At 33.3% G+C, this 25,021-nt stretch overlaps 2 protein-coding genes and 1 non-coding gene across 4 annotated transcripts; 1 reads left to right on the top strand and 2 right to left on the bottom strand.

Moving 5' to 3' along the window:
* Nucleotides 1–201: 201 nt before the first annotated feature.
* On the bottom strand, nt 202–285 carry Trnal-cag (transfer RNA leucine (anticodon CAG)). The gene has a single exon. It is a non-coding gene; the product is annotated as a tRNA-Leu (tRNA).
* A 731-nt stretch (nt 286–1,016) lies between these two features.
* LOC132562057 (myocyte-specific enhancer factor 2C-like) lies at nt 1,017–24,822 on the top strand. 2 transcript variants are annotated; one of them, XM_060226781.1, is made up of 10 exons: nt 1,017–1,029; nt 1,311–1,364; nt 13,177–13,296; nt 13,562–13,765; nt 14,019–14,159; nt 16,134–16,302; nt 16,997–17,139; nt 17,439–17,556; nt 18,196–18,307; nt 20,028–24,822. In XM_060226781.1, the coding sequence occupies exons 3-10, from the start codon at nt 13,243–13,245 to the stop codon at nt 20,248–20,250; spliced, it is 1,164 nt and encodes a 387-aa protein (XP_060082764.1). In that variant the 5' UTR covers nt 1,017–1,029; nt 1,311–1,364; nt 13,177–13,242; the 3' UTR covers nt 20,251–24,822. The 2 variants fall into 2 exon arrangements, with proteins under 2 accessions (XP_060082764.1, XP_060082765.1); XM_060226782.1 differs by lacking the exons at nt 1,017–1,029; nt 1,311–1,364 and adding an exon at nt 9,210–9,236.
* LOC132562085 (uncharacterized) lies at nt 5,312–6,472 on the bottom strand. The gene has a single exon (XM_060226815.1). It carries the CDS (start codon nt 6,470–6,472, stop codon nt 5,312–5,314), a length of 1,161 nt encoding a protein of 386 aa, XP_060082798.1.
* Nucleotides 24,823–25,021: the final 199 nt, after the last annotated feature.

Here is a 25,021-nt window from a genome sequence, read left to right as displayed (position 1 = left end):
TTTCTTATTTTAAGTAATGAAGCTGCAGAAGGTCTAACTTAAATACTGTTATTCTACTCTTTTATTTTTTTCCATCGTCCATGTCCATCGGTGTCAGATCGTTATTATTATGTAAAATGGATTTCAGAATAATTTGAATCAAGCACTCATGCAACAACATAGCGTACTGTTTAATTTACATGTTAAAAAAATAAAAGAGAGTGTCAGAAGTGGGATTCGAACCCACGCCTGGAGAACCAGACTGCGACCTGAACGCAGCGCCTTAGACCGCTCGGCCATCCTGACGACATGCAAAGCATGGGGAATATAACACCTATAAATGCAACCTCAAAATTTTGCTTTCTTACGAAATACTATTATTGATGTTTATGGTTATTTTCTTTTCAAAAACAACATAGTCAATAGTTAACGGAAATTTCAAAATTAGAGAGACGTGAGTATCTTTTTCTCCGACAACAGCAGACATACTAGTTTCATGTCCAGACAAGTTTGACGTCAGTTCCACGAGTTGCCTCCCGTCAATTATTACTTTTCTATTTCTTGTCAAAAAATAATACAAATGAACACATGAAACGTTCAAACCCTAATAATATTGTTTCAATATAACACCCAAAGACAAGTTAATGATGCACATAGTTTTCTTTGGACTGTATAATGTATATCGTCTGGATATATATTTATGGCGATTACCTCAGTGTTATTTGAGAGCAGGTGACCAAGTACGACGCCGGAAGTTGTCAAGACATCCTCAAATGTTACAAAACATAGTTCTATATCCAAATCACAATTTATTACAAATTTAATGATTTAATTCATATTTATTGCTAAGCGTTCTTCAATTTGAAATCAATGTTCAAAAACGTTTACTTGATATATATTTTAAAGTCAAAATTGTAATTTCACGAAGCTATGACGTCAAATTTCCATCCGCGTACTAATCGCCATATTGGATATTGCTATAAATACCAAAGTAATTTCCATGCCCAAAATAGCACAACTTGCGGATTTTTGCAGTGGAGGATCCTACTGGTTAGTAAAAATAGTAACCGCTTGGTTATTTTTATAAACTCTTCGCATTGATCTACTGAAATTTATGTTTTAAGTAATATATATTTCAATATTAATGTGTATGTCGACAAAAATGGTGGTTTGTTTGTTGCTAAAATCCGGTTGCTTTGCGATAAACAGGGCCCGCAAACTTCTTCGACTCCATGTTTCGTTTCTGTATCAAACAGCAAGTAGAATGACACTCTGTCCGAGAAAATGTCAGAATCCGCCGTGTTACAATTGTTGTTTATTTCTCTCCACAGAAACTCCGGTGAATCTAGCCTCTTAAGTTGAAAAAGTTGACGTGGAGTTCGGAGGTAAGATTCTAGTCGGTTGTGATCGACTGACCTACAAACAAACCGAACCGACATTTTCTAGTTCAGGGTTTGGATTGGACATTTCATCAGCAGTAATGTTAGAGTGTGGAAGGAAGTTGCCATTCTATTTTTATCAAAATATCCTTGGATATTTGATGTGACTTCATTTACCTATTTATATATATTTACGATACAAACTATCTTTTCATCGATCTCGTAAAATTTTAATGGAAATTTGAGTTTAGTTGTGTTGGACAGAAAAGCCAAAGACTGATAATCGGTCAAGATATTTGTCTTGCGATGATTTTCTTATCTTATATAAAGCATAAGTCTTTCACGTGAAATCTAACATATCAAGAACTATATTGGTCGTTTTTTTTAAAAAAAACAAACACTTATATATAGGGAAATATAAATTTAAACATCATTTTTTTGTTTTACTTCCTGGTTAACAACTATTTTTTGCATAATTTTTTTTAGTTTTAAAATTTTGTGTATCATGAATTTGTTACCGATGTCAATAGTATTTTGTTCCGAATCATTGGACATATCATTTACAATACCAATATCTTTTTATCAAGCTGAGTTTGGGTCCATGGCCAATTGTCATTGAAGTAGGTTTTGATATTTATGTTTTCTAAATACATTTCAGCTGGTATTGATAACCTAGGTATATCTACCAGATGATTTTCCAATGTGTTAAGACCTTTTGACTTTCATTTTGCACAGATTTCGATGAGAAAATTTATTGTACAGGTTGTAGCAAGGAGCACAAAATCGGTATCTGTTTCTTTTTGCATCCTATTTAAAAAATTTAAATCATATCATATAGAAAAGAAATTTTGGGTGATTTGATATACATGATGCATTTCATAGTTAGGTAGCAAGATTGTTTTTCACAACGCACCGCCAATCATAGACGTAAATATCACTCTGCCTCTGCTCCAGTCAACCACATATTCATCATATAATCTACCTGCTGTGTCATGTCATCTTCCATTGTCGTTAAGACACATGTTATATCATAGATCTGATGTCATAATTAAATCTAGTCTTGATTTGAAGTTAATTAAAGAGCTTACCATATTCTTCATAAATATGAGTGAAATGCTTACTAGAATGTCAATGTAACACACAATTTATTAAGCATATCATACAATTCATTATGTTACTTGACAGAAGGCTTGTGACATAAAATTATTGAACTTTTAAATACATAACCAGTCTTTTTATTTCCTTTTATAATCCTTTATTATTACTTACTAGTACTAGAAGCTTAGACAAGCAGTGATATCTTACTTTGTGGTACCTTTTACCATGGTTCTTAAGATCAGTAACATCCTAAATGGAACTGAATTTTAGTTCAATGTCGTGTGATGACATGTTGTAAATAAAACCTGTGTTTAGCTGACAGTTACCAGACGAAGTGAAATGTTGGTTATATAGAAGTGTCCATTGAATTAAGGATGACACTAACTGTCAAAACTTTCATGTGACCTGTGTAATATCACCTCCAATCATTTAATAAACATTGTTACACGTATTGGACAGGTAAATCTTCAACTCGTAATGATTGACCAAAATATTTATTTAATAAATCATAAAGTACATATTAATTACATGTTTTTAAGATTAATAAATTTATTTGAAGAATTTATCAATAGATTTATAACATGATAAAATACTGATTTATAATACAAAGACATTGCATAAATGACATTAAAACAATTATCAAAAAGAGCTACAGAAGGTAATTACAAAGGTCCAGCACCAGCTGAGTATTAAATAATGACCTCATGTAAGATGGTTGCTTCCATCCTTTCTTGTATACAATTTGGTACCCATGTCATGACTGGTATGGTATGATTGTCATTGTGCTGTTGGGGGCAAGACACTGAACTCTATTTCTCTTGATGGCATTCTGCCCATGAGACTTTATCCTTCATGCCATGTTTTGTGTTTGGTTTGATTGCACTTTACTATCCATATATCCTTTAATACCTTTGGACAGATACTTCCAAAATAATTAAAGCTGATTTCAAAGCTGAGAGTTGCATTTTTCATTTGATATTTCCTTGAAGGTGTCAATATTCCTCACACTGTTAAAAAGGAATTATTACAGAAAGGCTTTAAAAGAGAAATGTCATCATTTTTTGTGACCCAGATGCCATTTTAAAAATCACCTAACTTTTGTTGTCCTTCTGTCTGTATAGAATTTCTGTTATTGCTCTTTCTTGAGAAGTATGGGAGAGATATCTCAGGTTTCTAATGCAGGTTTCTTTTTGTCTCTTGTTGTGTCTGTTTGACGATCACTATTCCTTAAAGGAATTTTAGAATTTGATATAATTTAAAGTAAATACTGAGGAAAGAAGGAAAAAGACCCAGTTTTTTAAGAACAAATAAAGATCAAATAATGGTGGGCACCAAGATCTATCACAGATCTTATTGTATGTATTAATTTTGGTAAAGCCTCAGAGAATGACGTCAGCTGGCTATGGACACAACCACATAATCATTTGTTTCATGTAGATTGCAGTCATCGGTTAATGGTCAGATCATTTCCTTTGATTCAAATTGAAATTTTTACCATATTACTGTCATCCTCTAGCACTTTCATGTAGTAATTTTCATGAAATAAAGCTTCACTTTTGTTCATGATTAGACAAAGATGAAGATTGGATGTATTGGAAATTTTGATGTTACCTCTTTGAAAGAAATATCTTCAGGTTGAGGTCACTTAATTTATACTTTTTCAAAATATGTATCCTTGTCATCATCATCATCATTCTGAATCTATTGGCCTCGTTTCTAGACCGGTCTTGATTACAGTTCACAAGATTGTTCATTGTTGACCTAGCTATATTGACCCAATTTGTATAGATATGTGACAACTGTCAATATTTCATTTTGGCTTGATATCTACACTGTGTAGTTCTGATATTAGTTGTCAGATGGAACCAAAGAGACATGCTATATGTATATTCACGGAAATCTAATCAACTGTTTAAAAATATTTGCTTTAAAAAAATGACACACTTTTCAGAAATTTGGCTTGCAATGGTTGAAAAATCTACCCATAGGAAAAGTAAATAGTGGTCTATTACCAGGTATGTGTTATTTACCTATGATAAGCTTTAAGATTATTAATCAAGTTTGCAGCAACATTGTCCTTGACAATAAACATAATTAATATGATAGTCAAGATATGTAAATATTTGACCATGTTCATGATACAACAAAGTTGTAAATTCCAAAATAAAGATATGTCAAACAGAGAGCTTTGTAACGGTCTATGACTGCAGATGCATACATGTGTTACCCATCTGTGATAGACCTGGTTAGGATGAGAGACGACGGGGTCATGTATAGGCCACTTGTAAAGACTAGCACGGATTACTTACCAGCACATACAGAGACATAAACCTCCCTTCACCCACTTGTCTAACAGCTCTCACTACAAAGTGCCAAAGAAAAAAATGCTGTATTTGAAGTTTGACTTAGCTGTTAAGGGTATGCTGAAGTGTAAGGTCTTACTGTTGTGTAGATATGTATACATGTGGCTACCCAATTAATTTATTACTTGCTTAACATGAAGGTGTCAGATTGTTAATCAGGGTTATTAACCAATATCATTTCTTCTACAATTGCAAGTTAATTGTAATCTACTCTGGTCAAAAATAAGTCAGTATGTTATGTACAGTTCTCCACTTAGCGATTGACTGTCATTCAAATTTTATGTACAATGTATGCAAAAGAGTATTGTAACAGATTTGAAAACAATGGTGACATGAATCTATTAACAAAAGCATAGAATAACATCCCAGCACTGGCATATATATCAACCCATAAAACCCCACGCCATGGCATTTTAATCCAACACTATGGTATATCAGGCACAAACCATGGAATGACAACCCAACACAATGGTATATCAACCCAACACCATGCTACATCAACCTAGCAGTGTGGTGTAGTAACACAACACCATGGTACATCAACCTAGCAGTGTGGTGTAGTAACACAACACCATGGTACATCAACCTAGCAGTGTGGTGTAGCAACACAACACCATGGTACATCAACCTAGCATTGTGGTGTAGTAACACAACACCATTGTACATCAACATAGCAGTGTGGTGTAGTAACACAACACCATGGTACATCAACATAGCAGTGTGGTGTAGCAACACAACACCATGGTACATCAATCCAGCACCATGGTACATCAACCTAGCAGTGTGGTGTAACAACACAACACCATGGTACATCAACCTAGCAGTGTGGTGTAGCAACACAACACCATGGTATATCAACCTAGCAGTGTGGTGTAGCAACACAACACCATGGTACATCAACCCAGGGCCATGGTACATCAACCTAGCAGTGTGGTGTAGCAACACAACACCATGGTACATCAACCTAGCAGTGTGGTGTGACAACACAACACCATGGTACATCAACCTAGCAGTGTGATGTAGCAACACAACACCATGGTACATCAATCCAGCACCATGGTACATCAACCTAGCAGTGTGGTGTAACAACACAACACCATGGTACATCAACCTAGCAGCGTGGTGTAGCAACACAACACCATGGTACATCAACCTAGCAGTGTGGTGTAGCAACACAACACCATGGTACATCAACATAGCAGTGTGGTGTAGCAACACAACACCATGGTACATCAACATAGCAGTGTGGTGTAACAACACAACACCATGGTACATCAACATAGCAGTGTGGTGTAACAACACAACACCATGGTACATCAACCTAGCAGTGTGGTGTAGCAACACAACACCATGGTACATCAACCTAGCAGTGCGGTGTAACAACACAACACCATGGTACATCAACCTAGCAGTGTGGTGTAGAAACACAACACCATGGTACATCAATCCAGCACCATGGTACATCAACCTAGCAGTGTGGTGTAACAACACAACACCATGGTACATCAACATAGCAGTGTGGTGTAGCAACACAACACCATGGTACATCAACCTATCAGTGTGGTGTAGCAACACAACACCATGGTACATCAATCCAGCACCATGGTACATCAACTTAGCACTGTGGTGTAACAACACAACACCATGGTACATCGATCCAGCACCATGGTACTTCAACTTAGCACTGTGGTGTAACAACGCAACACCATGGTATATTAACCCAGCATCATGGTTTATCAACCCACAACTGTCATATATCAATCCAACACCATGGCATGTTACCCTACAAATCAGCCCAACGCTTTGGTATACCAAGTAAACACCAGGATATATCAATCCAACACCATGGCATGTTACCCTACAAATCAGCCCAACGCTTTGGTATACCAAGTAAACACCAGGATATATCAATCCAACACCATGGCATGTTACCCTACAAATCAGCCCAACGCTTTGGTATACCAACTAAACACCAGGGTATACAATGTACCAACCCAACACCATGGCATGTTACCCTACAAATAAGCCCAACGCTTTGGTATACCAACTAAACACCAGGGTATATCAATCCAACACCATGGCATGTTGCCCTACAAATAAGCCCAACACTTTGGTATACCAACTAAACACCAGAGTATACAATGTACCAACCCAACACCATGGCATGTTACCCTACAAATCAGCCCAACGCTTTGGTATACCAACTAAACACCAGGGTATACAATGTACCAACCCAACACCATGGCAGCACCACTGCATGTTAACACCATGGTATACAAAACCAACACAGAACTTGCTAACCTATTTAACACCAAAGTACAATTCTGTTTTAGAGGCACAGAGTGTAACTTTCTCTAATTTAATATGCTGGTTCTTCCTTGTTTTTGATTTGTCTATCAGAGGTTGATCAGTAAAGCATACTGGCCTTCAGGTTATCACTACATTTCTGGAGAAGTACTGGTATGGTCATAGTGTGTTATGAATCTCTACTGTAAAAATTTGTATGATTTGAAATGTTTGGTGTTGATGCTGTGCGCATGGAGTGGACATGTATTTGACTGCTCCAATTTGTTATAATTATATATGAATTACATTTATCAATTTTTTGTGTAAAAGGAAATACAATCATCAGATGACAAGTAGGTAATATTATATACATGTATAACATACTTATAAGTACTTTCACTTTGATATTTTATTGTCTATGTTGATAATCAAAGACATTTCTCTGCTGTGAGTTTCCTAAAACCTTCATCATGATGAAGAATAACCTGCCTGTTACAAGGATTTTTATGAATGAATCTGACAATGTTCTGTTATCATTTGACAGCTAAATTTTGATAAAGCTAGATGTGGTAGGGAAATGGTTATATCAGATAGGTAGTTAAAATTCACACTTATTACTAAATATTCATGTTACTTATAGGAAACCACACATAGGCAAATGCCTTGAACATTTACTGATTTATTATCTAGATGGATATAACTTTGTAAAAGAGACGTGAATGTAGATAAAGTCTTCTAAATTATAGATCAAAATGATTAAATGTATACATCTTCATTTAAAACTGTTTAAATCCCAGAGTTTATATCTATACTGTAGGTTGTCAAGGATTTCACTCAACCAGGGTTAAAAAGTGTGTCACTGTACAGCTTCATCCTGTCTATGTACAGACTTACTAAATCATTGATAACAAATTTAAGTCATATTTATGCATGACACAGTCCATACCTGTGTTATGATATGTAAATCTTTTTATGGAAACAATGGAAATTCCCACTATACAAAAATATGACATCAGCAGTCGAGGAATTGTTTATAAACTATTCAGGTCAGAACATGTCTGACTGTCCCACATGGCAGTCATATACCTCTGTCAAGCCAAGTCTGCTACCGACTGCCACTACAGGTGTCCTATGTACTGTGTACACACTCACAGGTAAATCATAAAGGTATACTTATGTTACTTGGCTTCATTTCAAAACCTACACTTGTTAGCTGATCATTGTGCAATACCCGTGATAGCTGCTAGGCTTTGTTGTAATACTGCATTCTCTGCTGACTCATGTGGCAGTGGCAGCTAAGATTACTTATGTTCTGTGAAAAGGCTTGTGTGTCATTCAGTCTTAACACATATCTTGTCCAGTGTCAATACATATGTGCAGGTAAATTTTCATTGACCTGAAATACTTTTCCTGTGTCGAGATATCCATGTTCACTAATGACTAAAATGCACCAAGATAAATACTGAAGTAATTATATAATAGCAGTTAAAAGATAAAACTTAAATACTTCATGTCAGGTTTTCTTGAAATATGCTGTACCCAAAAATAAAAAAAGAATAACAAAATTAAGTAGAATATCTTGATTTTTTAAAACAATAATAACAGATTTTATGATGATTACCATAGAAACTTCCCCAAACCAGTTTTCAATGGGTTACCATGTATAGACAATTGATTACACTGTGTTGTCTTTTGTAATGATATTAAGGTAATAACAGATACCAGTTCAATATTATTTATAACTCCATACTGTTTCATTTTCCTATATTAGGCCCATTTCCCAACATTGAGTAAGAAGTAAGGTAGGTCCCCTAGCAGGGCTTATATATACTGTTCATTCTTCATGAGCTCACTATGTTTGATGACCAGGATGTTTAATTAGTCAGATTTACTTAATAGATGAAAGTGTTTGTAATGTAATATCCATCCTTCCTTTGGTGTACATGTGTGATAAGACAAACACTAGTTGGGGATGGGAAGTAGTTCACTCTATACATACACTTGATTTTCTTAGGTATTTTATAGGGTGTACAAAACTTAACTGGTGTAGTTTGTACAAACTATGGTATGTAGTGTTTTACCTTTTATGGAGTGTGTGCACCTGGATTTAAAATTCAGTAGGACCATTAAGGTATAAATAATACATGATATGATAAGGAATTCAAAGTTCAGGATAGCAATTAAAAAATAGTTTTATATACTTGAGTCAATGGGGATTTTCCTTTAATCTATTTACGCAGTTTGTCTAGTTTCACTTTGTATTTATAATCTATTAGATTGGAGAAAGTGCTATATATGTGGTGAGTCAGGTAAGTCTGTTTAGAATGACAAAGATGTCTGCTGCTTTTTTTAATCTATGGAAGATAAACTATAAAGATATCTGTTAGACGGAAAAGTTTGATACAGTGTTTAAATTAATAAGAATATTGTCACACCATAATAATGTTAATGAATTCAAGCAGTGCGACTGTTGTATCAAAGGTATACATGTTTGTCTTGGCTTTGAATTAACCTACATTTATAGAATACACTACCAGTATATACACTCTGTTTCTGAGAAATAGGACTTGTTCATTAACATTTTGATAATGATTAAAAACCATAAGGAAAATAGAACTTGAATGCCCCTTATACACAGGAATACTTAAAAACATTTGTTACAACACCATATATGTATTCAGTTCATGTACTATTTAGTAATAGGGTTTATTATATTTTTGTCAGTGAAGTGAAATATAGGAAATTGTAAATTTAGGGAAAACTGATATATACACATCATGTATGATTATATTATGTGACTGCACAGTCGGTAGACATGAAGATCTGAGGTGTTTGTCCAAACACTCCCTAGATGTAGTGGTTTGTGCTTCTCAGAAGCTAGAATAAGACCTATCTGCTACCATAGTTGTGTCCAAGGGTAAGAAACTTTACCGCATTTGCTGTTGATCACATGCAATAATGGACTTCTCATATGTTGAACAGTGTACCAAGCTGGGAGACCAGCTGATGGCATCAAAATGGACCTTACTGTAAATTGGGTGATAAGCATAGCAAACAAAACAAACCAATCACACTAATGTTACTGTCTATTGTTTGTCAAGTTGTCAGTTGGAATGCTTGTTGGCAGGGAAGAAAACCCATAACTAAATAACCAACCGTGTTTGTTTGAATGTAACATATGCTGTGTACACTGAGTTTTTGTCAGATGTTACATCAACAGTTAATTGAAGAAAACGTTAATACTGTATAATTCCAAATACAAATTGCCCTGTCCTGTTGTCAAGTATAAGATTATTGTTCCATGTCAAAGATCACGATTATTTTTAGTTTTCCCTCGTAATGTTTTTACTTTTAGAAATGTGATGAATAGGTAATGAAATTGTTTCCAGCCAATATCATATTACTTTTATAATGAATTAAATATACTGAAAAATATATATCAGTATTCTGTCATGTTGGCCAAATATAGATATATGTTTGGTATTGAACAGGAAATGATAAAATTTTCCCTTATTGCTTGTGACATTTGTTTATCGTGTATTATATATGTTAAAACAGACCAGAAATGATAGTAAATGCTGTGAGTTATTTGACCATAGACACCTGCTATTACTGCCAACTTCAAAAAGATATGTATTGCTATTTGATGACGGGTAATACACATAAGTAAAATTTATAATTTATTCATGCTAATGCGTTTGTTCAATCATTAAGTAATAAAAAATTATGTTTGGTCCAAAATCAATTAAGAAATTCATAGACAGGTAGTTATGTTTCTACTGGGAAAATTGGTATGATTACATTTTACAGTAAGATAAACCATCTCTTATGTATTTGAACCTGTTAGATCATCATCAGTATATATAACAGGACTGTCTTAGAAATCAAACTATGTCATTGATTTAATATTCCTGTTTGGTTCTTTCTTGGAATGTTATCAGTCAAATCTAGACTTGTATAAGCAGTCTATATTTTGCTATTGTGTGCAAGGTACCTGGAAGTAATATTGTTTAGATAAACCAGGGTAAGATAAGTCACAAAATCAATTGATGGATGTTTTGTTTATACTGTGAGTTGCTCATGACAACCTACCGGCACAGCATTGTTTATATTGACTTCTGTACAGCTGCGTTTTAATCATGAAGAATAGATGATGATACATATTGTAATTACAGTATGTATACATATAGAACGGTATTTTATGTATTTTTTCATATTTGTTTATCCTTAGTTATAGGGTTAAATGTCTCATTTGACAAACTTTCCTAAATCCAACTACTAATGATTGATATATTGAATATTAATATATATCAGAGATATTGAATATTAATATATATCAGAGATATTGAATATTAATATATATCAGAGATGTTGAATATTGATATATATCAGAGATATTGAATATTAATATATATCAGAGATATTGAATATTAATATATATAAGTGTAACCAGTATTTGTCCAATATGTAATATTGCGTTGTAGGTAAATTATAAGTAACTGTCTTATGTTATATGTAAATGTAATGCATGTACTGTGCATTGCAGGCTCCTGTGTTCCTTTAAAATAAAGTGCTTAGAGATAGAGTGCATGGGTTCTCAAAATTTTGTTAAGTCCCACAGAAAAATTACGAATCCAGGATTCCAATATCTTAGGCCTAAAAATCACGACAAGAGATGTTGATTATTAGCCCACCATCTATCTAATAGATGGTGGGTTATTCAAATTGCCCTGCGTCCGTGGTCCGTCCGTCATCCGTCCGTCGTCCGTCCGTCCGTAAACAATTCTTGTTACCGCTATTTCTGGAAAAGTACTAGATGGATCTTTCTCAAATTTCATATGCAGGTTCCCCTTGGTCCCTAGTTGTGCATTGTACCTTTTTTGAACTGATTCGAATTCAAGATGGCAGACAGGTGGCCATCTTGGATTTTGGAAGTAAAAGTTTGTTACCGCTATTTCTGAGAAAGTACTGGATGGATCTTTCTCAAATTTCATATGCAGGTTCCCCTTGGTCGCTAGTTGTGCATTGTACCTTTTTTGGACTGATTCGGATTCAAGATGGCCGACAGGCAGCCATCTTGGATTTTGGAAGTAAAAGTTTGTTACTGCTATTTCTTGGAAAGTACTAGATGGATCTTTCTCAAATTTCATATACTGTTTCCCCTTGGTCCCTAGTTGTGCATTGTACCTTTTTTGGACTGATTCGAATTCAAGATGGCCGACAGGTGGCCATCTTGGATTTTGAATGTAAAAGTTTGTTTCTGCTATTTCTTGGAAAGTACTGGATGGATCTTTCTCAAATTTCATATACAGGTTCCCTTTGGTTCCAAGTTGTGCATTATACCTTTTTGGACTGATCTGAAATCAAGATGGCTGACAGGCAGCCATCTTGGATTTTGAGAGTAAAATCTTGTTACTGCTATATCTGAGGAAGTACTGGATGGATCCTTCTGATATTTCATAGATATTGGTTTCCCTTGGTCCCTAGTTGTGCATTGTACCTTTTTTGGACTGATTTGAAATCAAGGTGGCCCACAGGCAGCCATCTTGGATGTCGACAGTAATACAGCACAAGCATATTGTCCATTATCCACCTGTAACTGACTGCTATCTAATAATACTTTGGGATCTTTTTCAAATGACATTTGCTAATAGGTGCTTAATAAAAATATCTTGTGCCATCATTGAGTACATTCAATGAAGACCAGTTCATGAACATTTACAACACCTGTTACAAACAGAAAAAAATAAACAAATCTTCAAGAACTGAAAACAGATCCTCAAATGGTGGGCGCCAAGATCCCTCTGGGATCTCTTGTTAATATAGAAGCCATGTGTCAGATAAAACATTACTGTATTTATCCTGTAATAAGTCCAGCTAGGTTTAATTTTATTAACAATTGTGGGTTTGTTGTAGGATAAAGACAGTAACCAGACTATTCATTGTAGAAGTTAACAGTAAAACCATTGCTAAAACCACTGGATTATTTCAGCAAATTTAAGTGTTTGAGTTATTAGATATAGAATGTATCCCTAATGGATTACACTTATATTAGAACTTTATTGTTTTAGGAAACGCCTCAGATTCATAAAGATAACAATACTAACACAAGGCAACAGTAATCACCTCAATCAGCAATGGGAAGGAAGAAGATTTCAATCCAAAGGATTAATGATGAAAGGAACAGACAGGTAATGTACCCAGATAGTATTCCTTGTTGTTAAATCACCCCTAAGAATTAGATTGGACTAAAGAATAATAAAATTGTTAGAACAATTCAAAGTCATTGTTGATGAATGAATAACCTCTGACCCCTAACAAATGATTGATTCAATATAATTTTTGACCCCACTGAAACTTTTGATCTATTCTTCTGTGATCCAGAAAATAACCAATTACTTTTTTCTATGTGTAACCTTTGACCCCTTACCTTTGATTAATATGTATTGTTTACAGGTGACTTTCACAAAGAGAAAATTTGGTCTGATGAAAAAGGCATATGAGCTTAGTGTTCTGTGTGACTGTGAGATAGCTCTTATCATATTTACATCCAACAACAAGCTGTACCAATATGCCAGCTCAGACATGGACAAAGTCTTGCTTAAGTACACAGAGTACAATGACACTGTCGTCAGCCAGACCAACAAAGACATTGTTGAGGTACGTGTTGACAATGACATGGAAAATCAAAGAAAACCTATTGTTAAGAGCGATATTGACTATGATGTTGTTTGTCATACAAAAACTTTGTCCACAATCATTATGTCATTACCTGTGTTGTCATTGAAATACTTTTGTTAAAGGGTAGGCATTGATAGTAATTAAACTTAATATATAAGATATGATCATTTTTGAGTGAAAGATTAATCTCCTGAGCAGTTATTCTTCACCTGTATCATACTTTTCTCATCAGATGCTGAACAAAAAAGATACAAAAGGGGATGGAGATGATGGAGATGATGATGATTTCAATTTGACACCACGCACAGAGGAGTCCTATAAACGTATAGACCAGGAGTATGCCCGTGTGATGCAGCAGGGTACACCTACACATGTACGTCATCATGCTTCCTAATTTATAGACTCGCCTTTAAGTGATAATGTTAGCTCTGTTGTTCACAACCTCAGGATTTCAAACAGGTTAAGGTCACTATTGTAACAAAGATTGGGGTTGCTATTGCTGAAAGAGAACTATGCTTTGATTTTGCTGTTGTAGTCTTGCATAGTTTCACTGGTAAATGAAACACTTGAATTCTGTCTATTTCCTAAGCCATGCATTTAATTCTGAAGTATAATATGTGCATTTAATTACACAGATATATATGGATTGCTATCAAGATATCTTAATATATCTAAATTGTGTATCAAGATATCTTTATACACAATGTATAAAGATTGTCTATCAAGATATCTTTATAAACAATGTATATAGATTGTCTATCAAGATATCTTTATACACAATGTATACAGATTGTCTTTAAAAATATCTTTATATACAATGTATATAAATTGTCTATTAAGATATCTTTATACATCAATGTATATAGATTGTCTATCAAGATATCTTTATACACCAATGTATATTGATTGTGTATCAAGATATCTTTATACACAATGTATATAGGTTGCCTATCAAGACATCTTTATACACAATGTATACAGATTGTCTAGCAAGATATCTTTATACACCAATGTATATAGATTGTCTATCAAGATATCTTTATACACAATGTATATAGATTGTGTATCAAGATATCTTTATACACCAATGTATATTGATTGTGTATCAAGATATCTTTATACACAATGTATATAAATCGTCTATCTAGATATCTTTATACATCAATGTACACAGATTGTCTCTTAAGATATCTTTATACATCAATGTACACAGATTGTCTATCAAGATATCTTTATACACAATGTATATAGATTGTGTATCAAGATATCTTTATACACAATGTATATAGATTGTCTATCAAGATATCTTTATACACAATGTATACAGATTGTCTATTTATATACAATGTATATAAATTGTCTATTATACACATATAGTATATAGTATATGTTGTGTATCAAGATATCTTTATACACAATGTATATAGGTTTATACACAACACAATGTATATAGATTGTCTATCAAGATATCTTTATACACCAATGTATATAGATTGTCTATCAAGATATCTTTATACACATGTATATAGATTGTGTATCAAGATATCTTTATACACAATGTATATAAATCGTCTATCTAGATATCTTTATACATCAATGTACACAGATTGTCTCTTAAGATATCTTTATACATCAATGTACACAGATTTCTATACATACACAATGTATATAGATTGTGTATCAAGATATCTTTATACACAATGTATATAGATTGTGTATCAAGATATCTTTATACACAATGTATATAGATTGTGTATCAAGATATCTTTATACACAATGTATATAAATCGTCTATTGGGGATACATCAATGTACACAGATTGTCTCTTATATCTTTATACATCAATGTACACAGATACACTTTATACACAATGTATATAGATTGTGTATCAAGATATCTTTATACACAATGTATATAAATTATATAGTTGTCTATCAAGATATCTTTATACACAATGTATATAAATTGTCTATCAAGATATCTTTATACACAATGTATATAGATTGTGTATCAAGATATCTTTATACACAATGTATATAGATTGGGGATCAAGATATCTTTATACACCAATGTATATAGATTGTGTATCAAGATATCTTTATACACAATGTATATAGATTGTGTATCAACATATCTTTATACACAATGTATATAGATTGTGTATCAAGATATCTTTATACACAATGTATATGGACTGTCTACCAATGTATAATAGAAATGCTGGTTACAGCTATGGTTTTATATAAGATTTTGCATTGCCAGAGTTGTTCACCAATAGATTATGTGTTGGCACCCTGGACTTACTGAAGGATATGTGGATTATATACATTGCTATTCTTGTTAACAGATGAACCCGGTTCCTCAGATGTCTGTATCTGTGCCAGTCCGACCAACAGGAGGTGTATCTAACGTGTTCACCCCGCAGAGTATACCAGTGCCTAACCAGCAACCCACCACAGGGACTGTGGTACTTCTACAACCCCCTGCAGCCCACAACGTCTCACCTAGTCCCCCAGGTGAGAAAATATCACTGAAATGTTATGATATTCAGAGATAAGATGTATGTCTGTCTGTTCTGTTTTGATAAAGAAAAAAATTAACAACAACAACATAAGAAAAATTAAAAAGGTTGTGATTATAGGATTTAAAACGAAGATAAAGACAGTCAAGTAATTAGGCTGCAGAAGGTGTCAAGGAAACACAAAAAGGAACAGTTTTATTCCGAAATGTCTCCTAAAAAGCTGCTTTGACCCATTAATGTTCATGTTCATTTCTTTCAACCTTCATTCTTTGACTTGCATTCTGTAAATAGACCTAGTTCTAATCGTTATTAAGCTGAGCTACTGACCTTAGAATGTTGACCTTTTCTACCATTATGAATGATGTTGTGTCTTAAACATCATTTAAGATAGATATTACAACATCACTGTGATATCATAATGATAATTACACTGTAATCACATAGCAGTCAAAATTTTCCTGCTTTATAAAAAAATCACATTCAATCATATTAGATGATTTTCACTTAATTCAGCACAATCTTGTATTCTTGTCCATTTCAAATTGAATTTATGAAAGTTGCCCAATGATTTAATATTAATATCCACCAGAAGGCTTGAGTCATATCACATTTAAGTTATTTGACACTTCAATATTATTTACGTTTAAGGAAAATCTTATATAGATGAATTATTGTGTTTTACACATTAGCTATTAAGATGAGTGGAGCGACTGCCACTGTGAGTCGAGTGTCCCCGGCCCCCACAACCAGCACTGTCATGACACAGCCTAGTAAGGATGACGGCAAAGGCAGACCTTCCCTTCGTGTACTGATACCAACCAAACCAGGAGATGTGAGTAAACCACCAACATAAATACTTCTTCTTTGCAAACAGTTTTTATTAAGATTAAAAATTTAGTTAATGTCATTCAGTACCTGTGCAGGTGAATATGGAAAGAATATGCAGGATTCAAAGTATTAACTTTGATTTATACACCTGCTTTGTTTTCTCTATTAATGTCTAAAGATGACATTTGATTTTTAAATTTTTCTGTAAAGATTGACTCCATATTTTGTACCATATTTATGATAATGGTATAATGAAGGGATGAAGTACTTAATACACTGTTATGTTGGGATTTACATGAGCAGGTCGCAACTAAGAATCCTTTGACCACCTTAGACACACCTGTCGTGAGTAATGCCACACCTGGAGGAAATCAAGCCCAGTCATTACCGTCCTTCTGTCTGCCCTCTGCCATGTTACCCAGTAAGTAATAGATCACTCTAAAACACCTACATTATGTCCGATGTGATGTTCTTTTGCAAGCTTCATTATGTCCGATGTGATGTTCTTTTGCAAGCTTTTTTCAGAAATCTGGGTCACTTTGTCATGTATTAGTAATGTTGGTATCATTTGATTTAGGCAGAAAAACAATGCAAAGCATTCAAATGTCAACAAGAATGGAAATTAAAAATCAATATGTCTGTAGAGTCCCTTTAACATGTACAAGGGGAATAAGACCACGTGTTTTGAAAGGGAGTCTTCTGATTCATTGATAACACTTGTAAATCTAGGTCCATCCAAGTAATGATTGGTTAACTTGTTATGTTGTTTATGTTTGTTGTAATGTTTGTTGAATCAGTATTCTGTGGTTAAAATGTCATTTATTCACATTGGAGAGACCCAGATTTCTGAAAAGAAAAAAAAACCACAAAAAATAAAAACATTGCAATCAGTTTTATGACATGATGTGTCACAATTTTGTGCTCATCACAATAAAGTGTTATGTCAAAAATGATTTAAGATGATATTGGACAAATCACTAAGTGGAATGATTACAGAGAAAATCTCAGTGATAGTGGTTGGAAAGGTTGTTGATTATGCTTAGTGGTTATTCCTGTTTAGGTGACTTACAGATAGATAGTGCAGACCTGGCCAAATTGTTAGGAGGCATGGGTGGATCAGCTGGACCTCTCACTGCGGCTGTGCAGGCGTCTGGAATATCATTTACACCAAGGTTAGTATCATTTCATTACTACTCATTACTGCTGCTTATTGCATCAGTTGTTCAATCAAGACCATTACTGGTACAAAGAGGTCTACACTCGAGACCATTACTGGTACAAAGAGGTCTACACTTGAGACCATAAATGGTACAAAGAGGTCTACACTCGAGACCGTTACTGGTACAAAGAGGTCTACACTCGAGACCATTACTGGTACAAAGAGGTCTACACTCGAGACCATAAATGGTACAAAGAGGTCTACACTCGAGACCATAAATGGTACAAAGAGGTCTACACTCGAGACCATTAATGGGTACATGAGGACTTTGAATTTGAATTCTGATTGTAAACTGCTTTGCCATGGATTTCAATTTTGAATTTTGTCATGGAGTGATTTTGTAGATTGTCTTTTTATAGCTTTATCCTGTCATAAAAATTATCCAAGTGTATTCATGATATTTTAAAAAGTTTTTATGGTGAAGGTAGTTTTGCTGTCTCACACTTGACATTCTTACTTTATATGTGAAATTTAAACATTCAAATGTGGTGTTTCCTGGGCTCTCTAGTTTCTTCCACAACAAGACCCCTCATATACTTCCATCTAGGTTAACAAAAGTGATTAATATAAGTTACAAGAACTTTTTTTTTTGTTATTTTTTTGATATAAGTAAAGTTGTTAATTTTGACTGGTAACTTGTTTTTTGTTATTCCAAGGTATTGTTTCTTTATCTTAGTGCAAAACTGGTAATAAGTACATTGTAGATCATACTTCTCTGGATTTTTTGGAGGTCTTATGGTGATTGATTGTGATCACTTTCATCCGATGTTGTGCACCTGTAAACAATTTAATATTTTCAACATCTTCTCAAAAACTCCAGATCTTATTTCAATGAAATTTTGCAGAAACCTTCCCTGACCTAAGATGAACCAAAATTGTGAATCATACAGTCCCCATCCCACAGGGGCAAAGGGGCGGGGCCAAAAGTGATGAAATTGACTAAAATTTAAAAGATCTTCTTCTCAAAACTCAGATATGGTAGAATTCAAATACTCTTCATGAATTAAAGCATCTGTAGGTGCTTTACCAAAATTATGAATTTCATGGCTCCAGGTTCTCGCATTTACCCATGGGAAGGGAGTAAAGTTTACTGTTGTTAATATAGCAAAACTAGATCTTTGAGCATATTTCAAACTTAGAATTATAAGCGAAGGATGAGGGCTTGCTGGTAGGCCCATTTTGACTCTGAATGACCATAAAGGGGCCAAATTGACTTAAATTTCAAATATCTGCTCCTTAACACCTAGGCATGGTAGAATCAAATGCTCTGTATGAATGGAAGCATGGAAGGTGGTTAAATTACTGAAATGGATCTCACATTTTTTCCTTGGGAGGAAGTTTTTAAAATTTTACTTTAATTTTCATAGAAAAATTGCATCTTTGAGCATAACGTTGTAAGCATTATTATTATAGGATGACAATTTTGATGGCATGTATATATTGACACTGGTTTACTAGCTTACCTTTTAACCTTAATAGTAAATTTTTCTTATCTTGGATGACATTAAGGCTGCTAGGCCTCTTGTTTATCAATGTATGTGAAGAAATCCTGTGTACACATGGCTTTCACTGAATCTCTCTTGCATGAAGATATTTTCTTCTTGTTTATGGGGATTCAGATATATGTGATAATGATAACAAAGAAGTAATGTATCTTTGAATTGTATTTGTAGTAGTTTGGGGCCTTCATCAATGACAGGAATACACAACCTGCTGATCCCTGCCTCACAAGCACAGGCTCTGCGGATCAGCCTTGCAGGACACAACGTCAAGTCTGAACCGCCAACCTCTCCAAACGAGGACCAGGATCGCAACAAACCTCCATCAGCACACATGACGAGAGAAAACTCTGATGAGCCACCAGAAAAAATGTCAAGAATGTCAAATGATCGATGACCCCCTCCATTTTAGATTCATTCAATTTCTGTAAATAGTCACACATCATATTTCAATGTAAATAGCTCATTACCACATCAGTTATTTGATGTGTAGATGTCCTTGTGTATTTTAAATACAGACATTTGAACATGCAAATCCATATGTTAACTCATTATGATAAACCATTTTTTACTTTGTTTCTTTAATGATTTAAATACTGTATAACAGGTTTTTTGCCTAGGTCTAATTTTGCTATTTACCATAAGATTACATGACAAATATCAGATTGGCCAATGATTATTGGGAAAGAGTTCATGTATATGTTTTTGTTCCTACACTGAAATGGCTTAATGATACTATAAAAAGAAATAGTTCGTTGAACTAAATTTTCTCATTGTAAGTTAATTTGACCATTTTCCTAGATCTACTTTTCATGCCATCGACATGAAGGAATATGAAGTATTACAAAACAGGTTATATGGTTCGACATTGTATGGCAATTTCCTTCCTGCACAGGTTTGTAAAAATCATATTTTTTTAAAGTTTTTCTTATTGTAAAATGGTAAGCTTTCGATGTAATTCACTTGGATTCAGTACATGGGTGGAGCAAAAAATCTGTTGATACAGTGAACATATGAATTTCTACATTAGATTCAACTTGCAGTGGAACTATTTTTTATGGTTGAAATACAACCTCAAAGAAATAGAACCATACGAAAATAACTTTTGCAGTATTCTTGTTGCAATACCAAATGACGAAATTTGGACATGGGAGATAATCCTGTTATTCATATGTAACATCTTTTTGTATAGTTTTGTTGATCAACACATATCATTTTAAGGCTGCATGCCCAAATGATAAAAATATTTTCAACAGTAATTTCTCATTTTTGAATAAGCAAAACAAAAGGGCTGAATCAGTGTTCATATTCATAACAATTTTAAAAGTAGTTTTCTGCACAGCACTAGAAAGACTAATTCAGATAAGGAAGTTAAATGGTTTGAAATGATGATCAAACATACATCACAAAGATAAAAAAAATGTTTGTAAATAGTTAGTTGTAGTGATTTTTTTTCAGACATATTGTACAGAATTTTTGTTCTGTACATATATTGCATATCAGTTCTATATCATCTTTGTTTGTAGATAGGACAGGAGTAGTGCTATTTCTCCAGAACATAGAGGCCATGGCAGTGGACTCAGCGAGATTATTTCAAAAACCGATAGGTTTCAATAGTTACAAGAAGAATCAATTTGTTGCATATGCTTACATTTTAATAGTAAGATATTTTGTTTGTGATCAGTTACAATGTAAAAACAAATTCTGGGAGATACCGCAATAATGATTTTTTCAGAAATTTGTAAATGGAACAAGTACTTAAATGTGTACAAGTATCAAAGTATAAGATCAAGATATGTCCTGATGGATGTGCCTCACTATTAAAGATAGTTTTATGTATTTTTAAGCTGTTTTTGTATTTTATTTTTTCTTTAATGATAAAGTTTAAATGTTAAGACATAATATGTATTTGCAATAAAATACCTTGTGACTTTGATAGCTTTTGATTATTAACTTTGCATCATATTTGTAACACATATTTCTTAATCATACTAGCTAACAAAAATAGGTTCTCAAATACCAAATGTGCCATTTTAAATCCTCTTATACTTCAATGCATCAACAAAATACATGTAACATTCAAATTAGAATAGAGATGCTTTGTAGTTATTGACTTCCTCTATACTGATCAAATATCTCTCGCTATATATACTACCAAACCTTGTATATTGCACTTCACAATGTTTAAAAATTATTAATCTAGATAATGGCAACTCAGTCCGTGTGACATTTCCATGTAAGCTCTAACTTAGCTACTGGAGCTATATTTGGACCTTTCTTGTATATAATCTCTGATACACAATAGATATCTGTGTATAAAATATGTTGAGCTGTATCATTTTCTGATGTTAACTGTTGTAATATAAAATCACAAATTTTGTTCATCTGTATCAAAATTAATCAAAACTAATTTTGCTCACCTGGCCATTACTGTAAGGATGTTGCTGAATCCTTAATTGATAGAAATGTACATAAGAGTGCTTTTGCGTAAGTAGTTGAAATGGTTGGACAACAATGCTAGGTTTAGTGTATAGTGGAATAATTCCATACCACCTTAACCATTTCAACTGGGTGGAGCAGATGCAGCCTAAATCCTAGTAGTTGGGCCAAGAACAGATTACCCAAGACAATTTTCTTGGTTACTGCTGTTAATGAATACAACATAGATTTGTACTTCAGTTCATCATATTGTACTTTATGATTTCTGTCTGTTATCTTATTTTCATTTGTTTAATTTTGGAATCTGTTATTTTAAAAAAATCCTACATGTTTATATTGCAAAATATTAAAAAAAATATTCCCAATTCTTGAATACAAATACTTCACCCTTCAAAACACTGAACAGGCACTTTCAGCCTTAGAGAGATGATTTATCATGTTTAATCTCTTTAATTTCAATATAGTGCTTATTAAAATAAATATTTTCTATAGTAAACAAATTATTGATGTCCAATATTACAAAAGATATTATATGAAAAATATTGAAATCCAGAAAAATTAAAAAACTGTGCTTTTAATGGATATTTGTTCACTGTAAATTAAGAAAAGTTTTTGTGTTAATTAGTTCAGACTTCAAAAATCTTTTAATAACTAGGGTATGAGAACAGATATTAGACTAATTCATGGTTTTTAGAGATCTAAGTACCTGGTTTTTCGGATGTACATGTTCCACTTTGAGTAAGAGGTTGTAAGGTACATGAGCTGTAATCAAGCTTCGTTGTAATTCAAAGCATTGCTGAAAAAAATATTGTCCCATTTACAGGTGTTTTCATCTGTTACATGTATGTGTTGACAATCTTCAAGGTCACTTTGACTTTTCATTTTTAAATGTACATAACATACAAAGTTGTTTTTATTTTTAGTGATGATAAAATTTGTAATGATATTCTCATATAATAAAATCTTCAGTTATATTCTAAACAACCTGAATTCTAAATCACAAGTCTCCTTCCACTATGTTTTTGAGAAAGGCATTTAGATTGCAGGATTCAGTATCATCCAGTAATGTAACACATTAAAAAGTTTTCAAGACTTCCCTTTAAAAAAGACGCATGGAAATTTGTTTGTTTTTTTTTTTTTTTATTCATTTCCCGAATATTTGAAAAATAAAAAACAAAGCAATGAAATTTAAGGGGAAATGAGCAGCAGGCAAAGCCTATACAAGCCCTTTCTCTAGTTTATTGACAGTTCTCTGATTGAAATAATAATGTATTAAGTCCTATTTTGACATATGCTGACTGTACTATTGTCCCAAGATTCTGTGTGAGGTAACAAGCAAGTAGGATTATCAGTCTGTTTTTTCAGGATATACCTGTTTACAGAGTGCCTTGATATGCCATTCTGAATGTTTTTGTAATCCAGAAAGACTCTTAATTTTGGAATGCAATCAGAGAATAGAGTCGTACAGAAACCACCTTTTTATTATAGATCCATATCGACCCTCTTAACCTTACGTATTTAGTCTACCTTACCTAACCCGAGTGTTAACTTGTATAATTGTGACAATTTAACATTGGAAACTTATCGGCTAAAACTGTCACCCTTGTTTCACATTGAACATTGTTGTTATCTCGAGGACATGTTTAAATGTTTAACATCAATAATTATTAGATCAACTAGTGGTCAGAATTTTTTTTTGGAGTTCACAAATGACTTCAGGGATTCTGATACAAGTATGGACAAATCAAGCGTTTATATGTATTTTAAATTGAATAGAAAGATAATCATGTGGCAACCTAAATGTTGTTTCAAAAGGAAATAATTGATATCAGATTGTAACATAGTGTAGGATTGATATTACCAATATACATTTAATTCTGTGTTAACATCTTGCAAATTTGGAGATAACCAAAGATTCAAATGGCTGATTATGATATTTGACCACTGAAAATTGTCTGCATGAAATTGTCATGAATTCCCATTGATCTCTCATAAAATTAAGATATTATTGTTAGTTGTTTGTGGTTGTATGGATGTATAATCTCATTTTGTTAAGACATACTCTTTTTATCAGATCATCAGATTGGGGCCACAGAAGGTATACTTGATGAGTTGTTGATGTTTATCAATTGTACATAATGATTATGTACAATGTATTATAACCTTGATGGGCCTCGATACTGGATTTACATCAAGACTATCAATCACATTAGACAGATTTTAATATGTTATGTGATTACTAACAAGTATTCTTATAGTTGTACCTTCCTGTGTAAATTTTGGTGAGGTTATTTCACCAGATTTTTCCTGTTAGATACCATGTAAGTGATCCGACAGACAGCTGTTGGTGTCAGTAGTTGTTTAGCCATGTTTTGTACATTGATACCTTCCCTGCCTGATGGTATCAGCAACTGTTTGAATCATCCCATTAATTTTGAACTCATACTTGAGTAATATATTACACTATTAAATTGGTATTTTCTTCATGACACTGTTTTCCAGAAAATAAATGAGGTAAATCCATTGTAAACTGAGTTTTTCATTGTTGTTTCTGTATATTAATGATTAAAGTAGTTCTTTTCCAGTATCAAGAAGACTGACGTTCGACCAATATCATTAAATGAAAATTCTAAAATTAATTCCTGAATGAAATAAAATAAAACCATAATTAAAATAATTTTGGCTGAACACTAACAACCCTGTAAATCATATTTGAAAATTTAAAATGA

The sequence above is a fragment of the Ylistrum balloti genome, unplaced genomic scaffold (genome assembly GCF_031769215.1).
Source record: "Ylistrum balloti isolate Yb309-2 unplaced genomic scaffold, AGI_CSIRO_Ybal_v1 Utg371338, whole genome shotgun sequence".
NCBI classification, from domain to species: Eukaryota; Metazoa; Mollusca; class Bivalvia; order Pectinida; family Pectinidae; genus Ylistrum; species Ylistrum balloti.
Note: the sequence above shows the minus strand (reverse complement) of the source record. Positions and strands in the feature narration are given on the sequence as shown.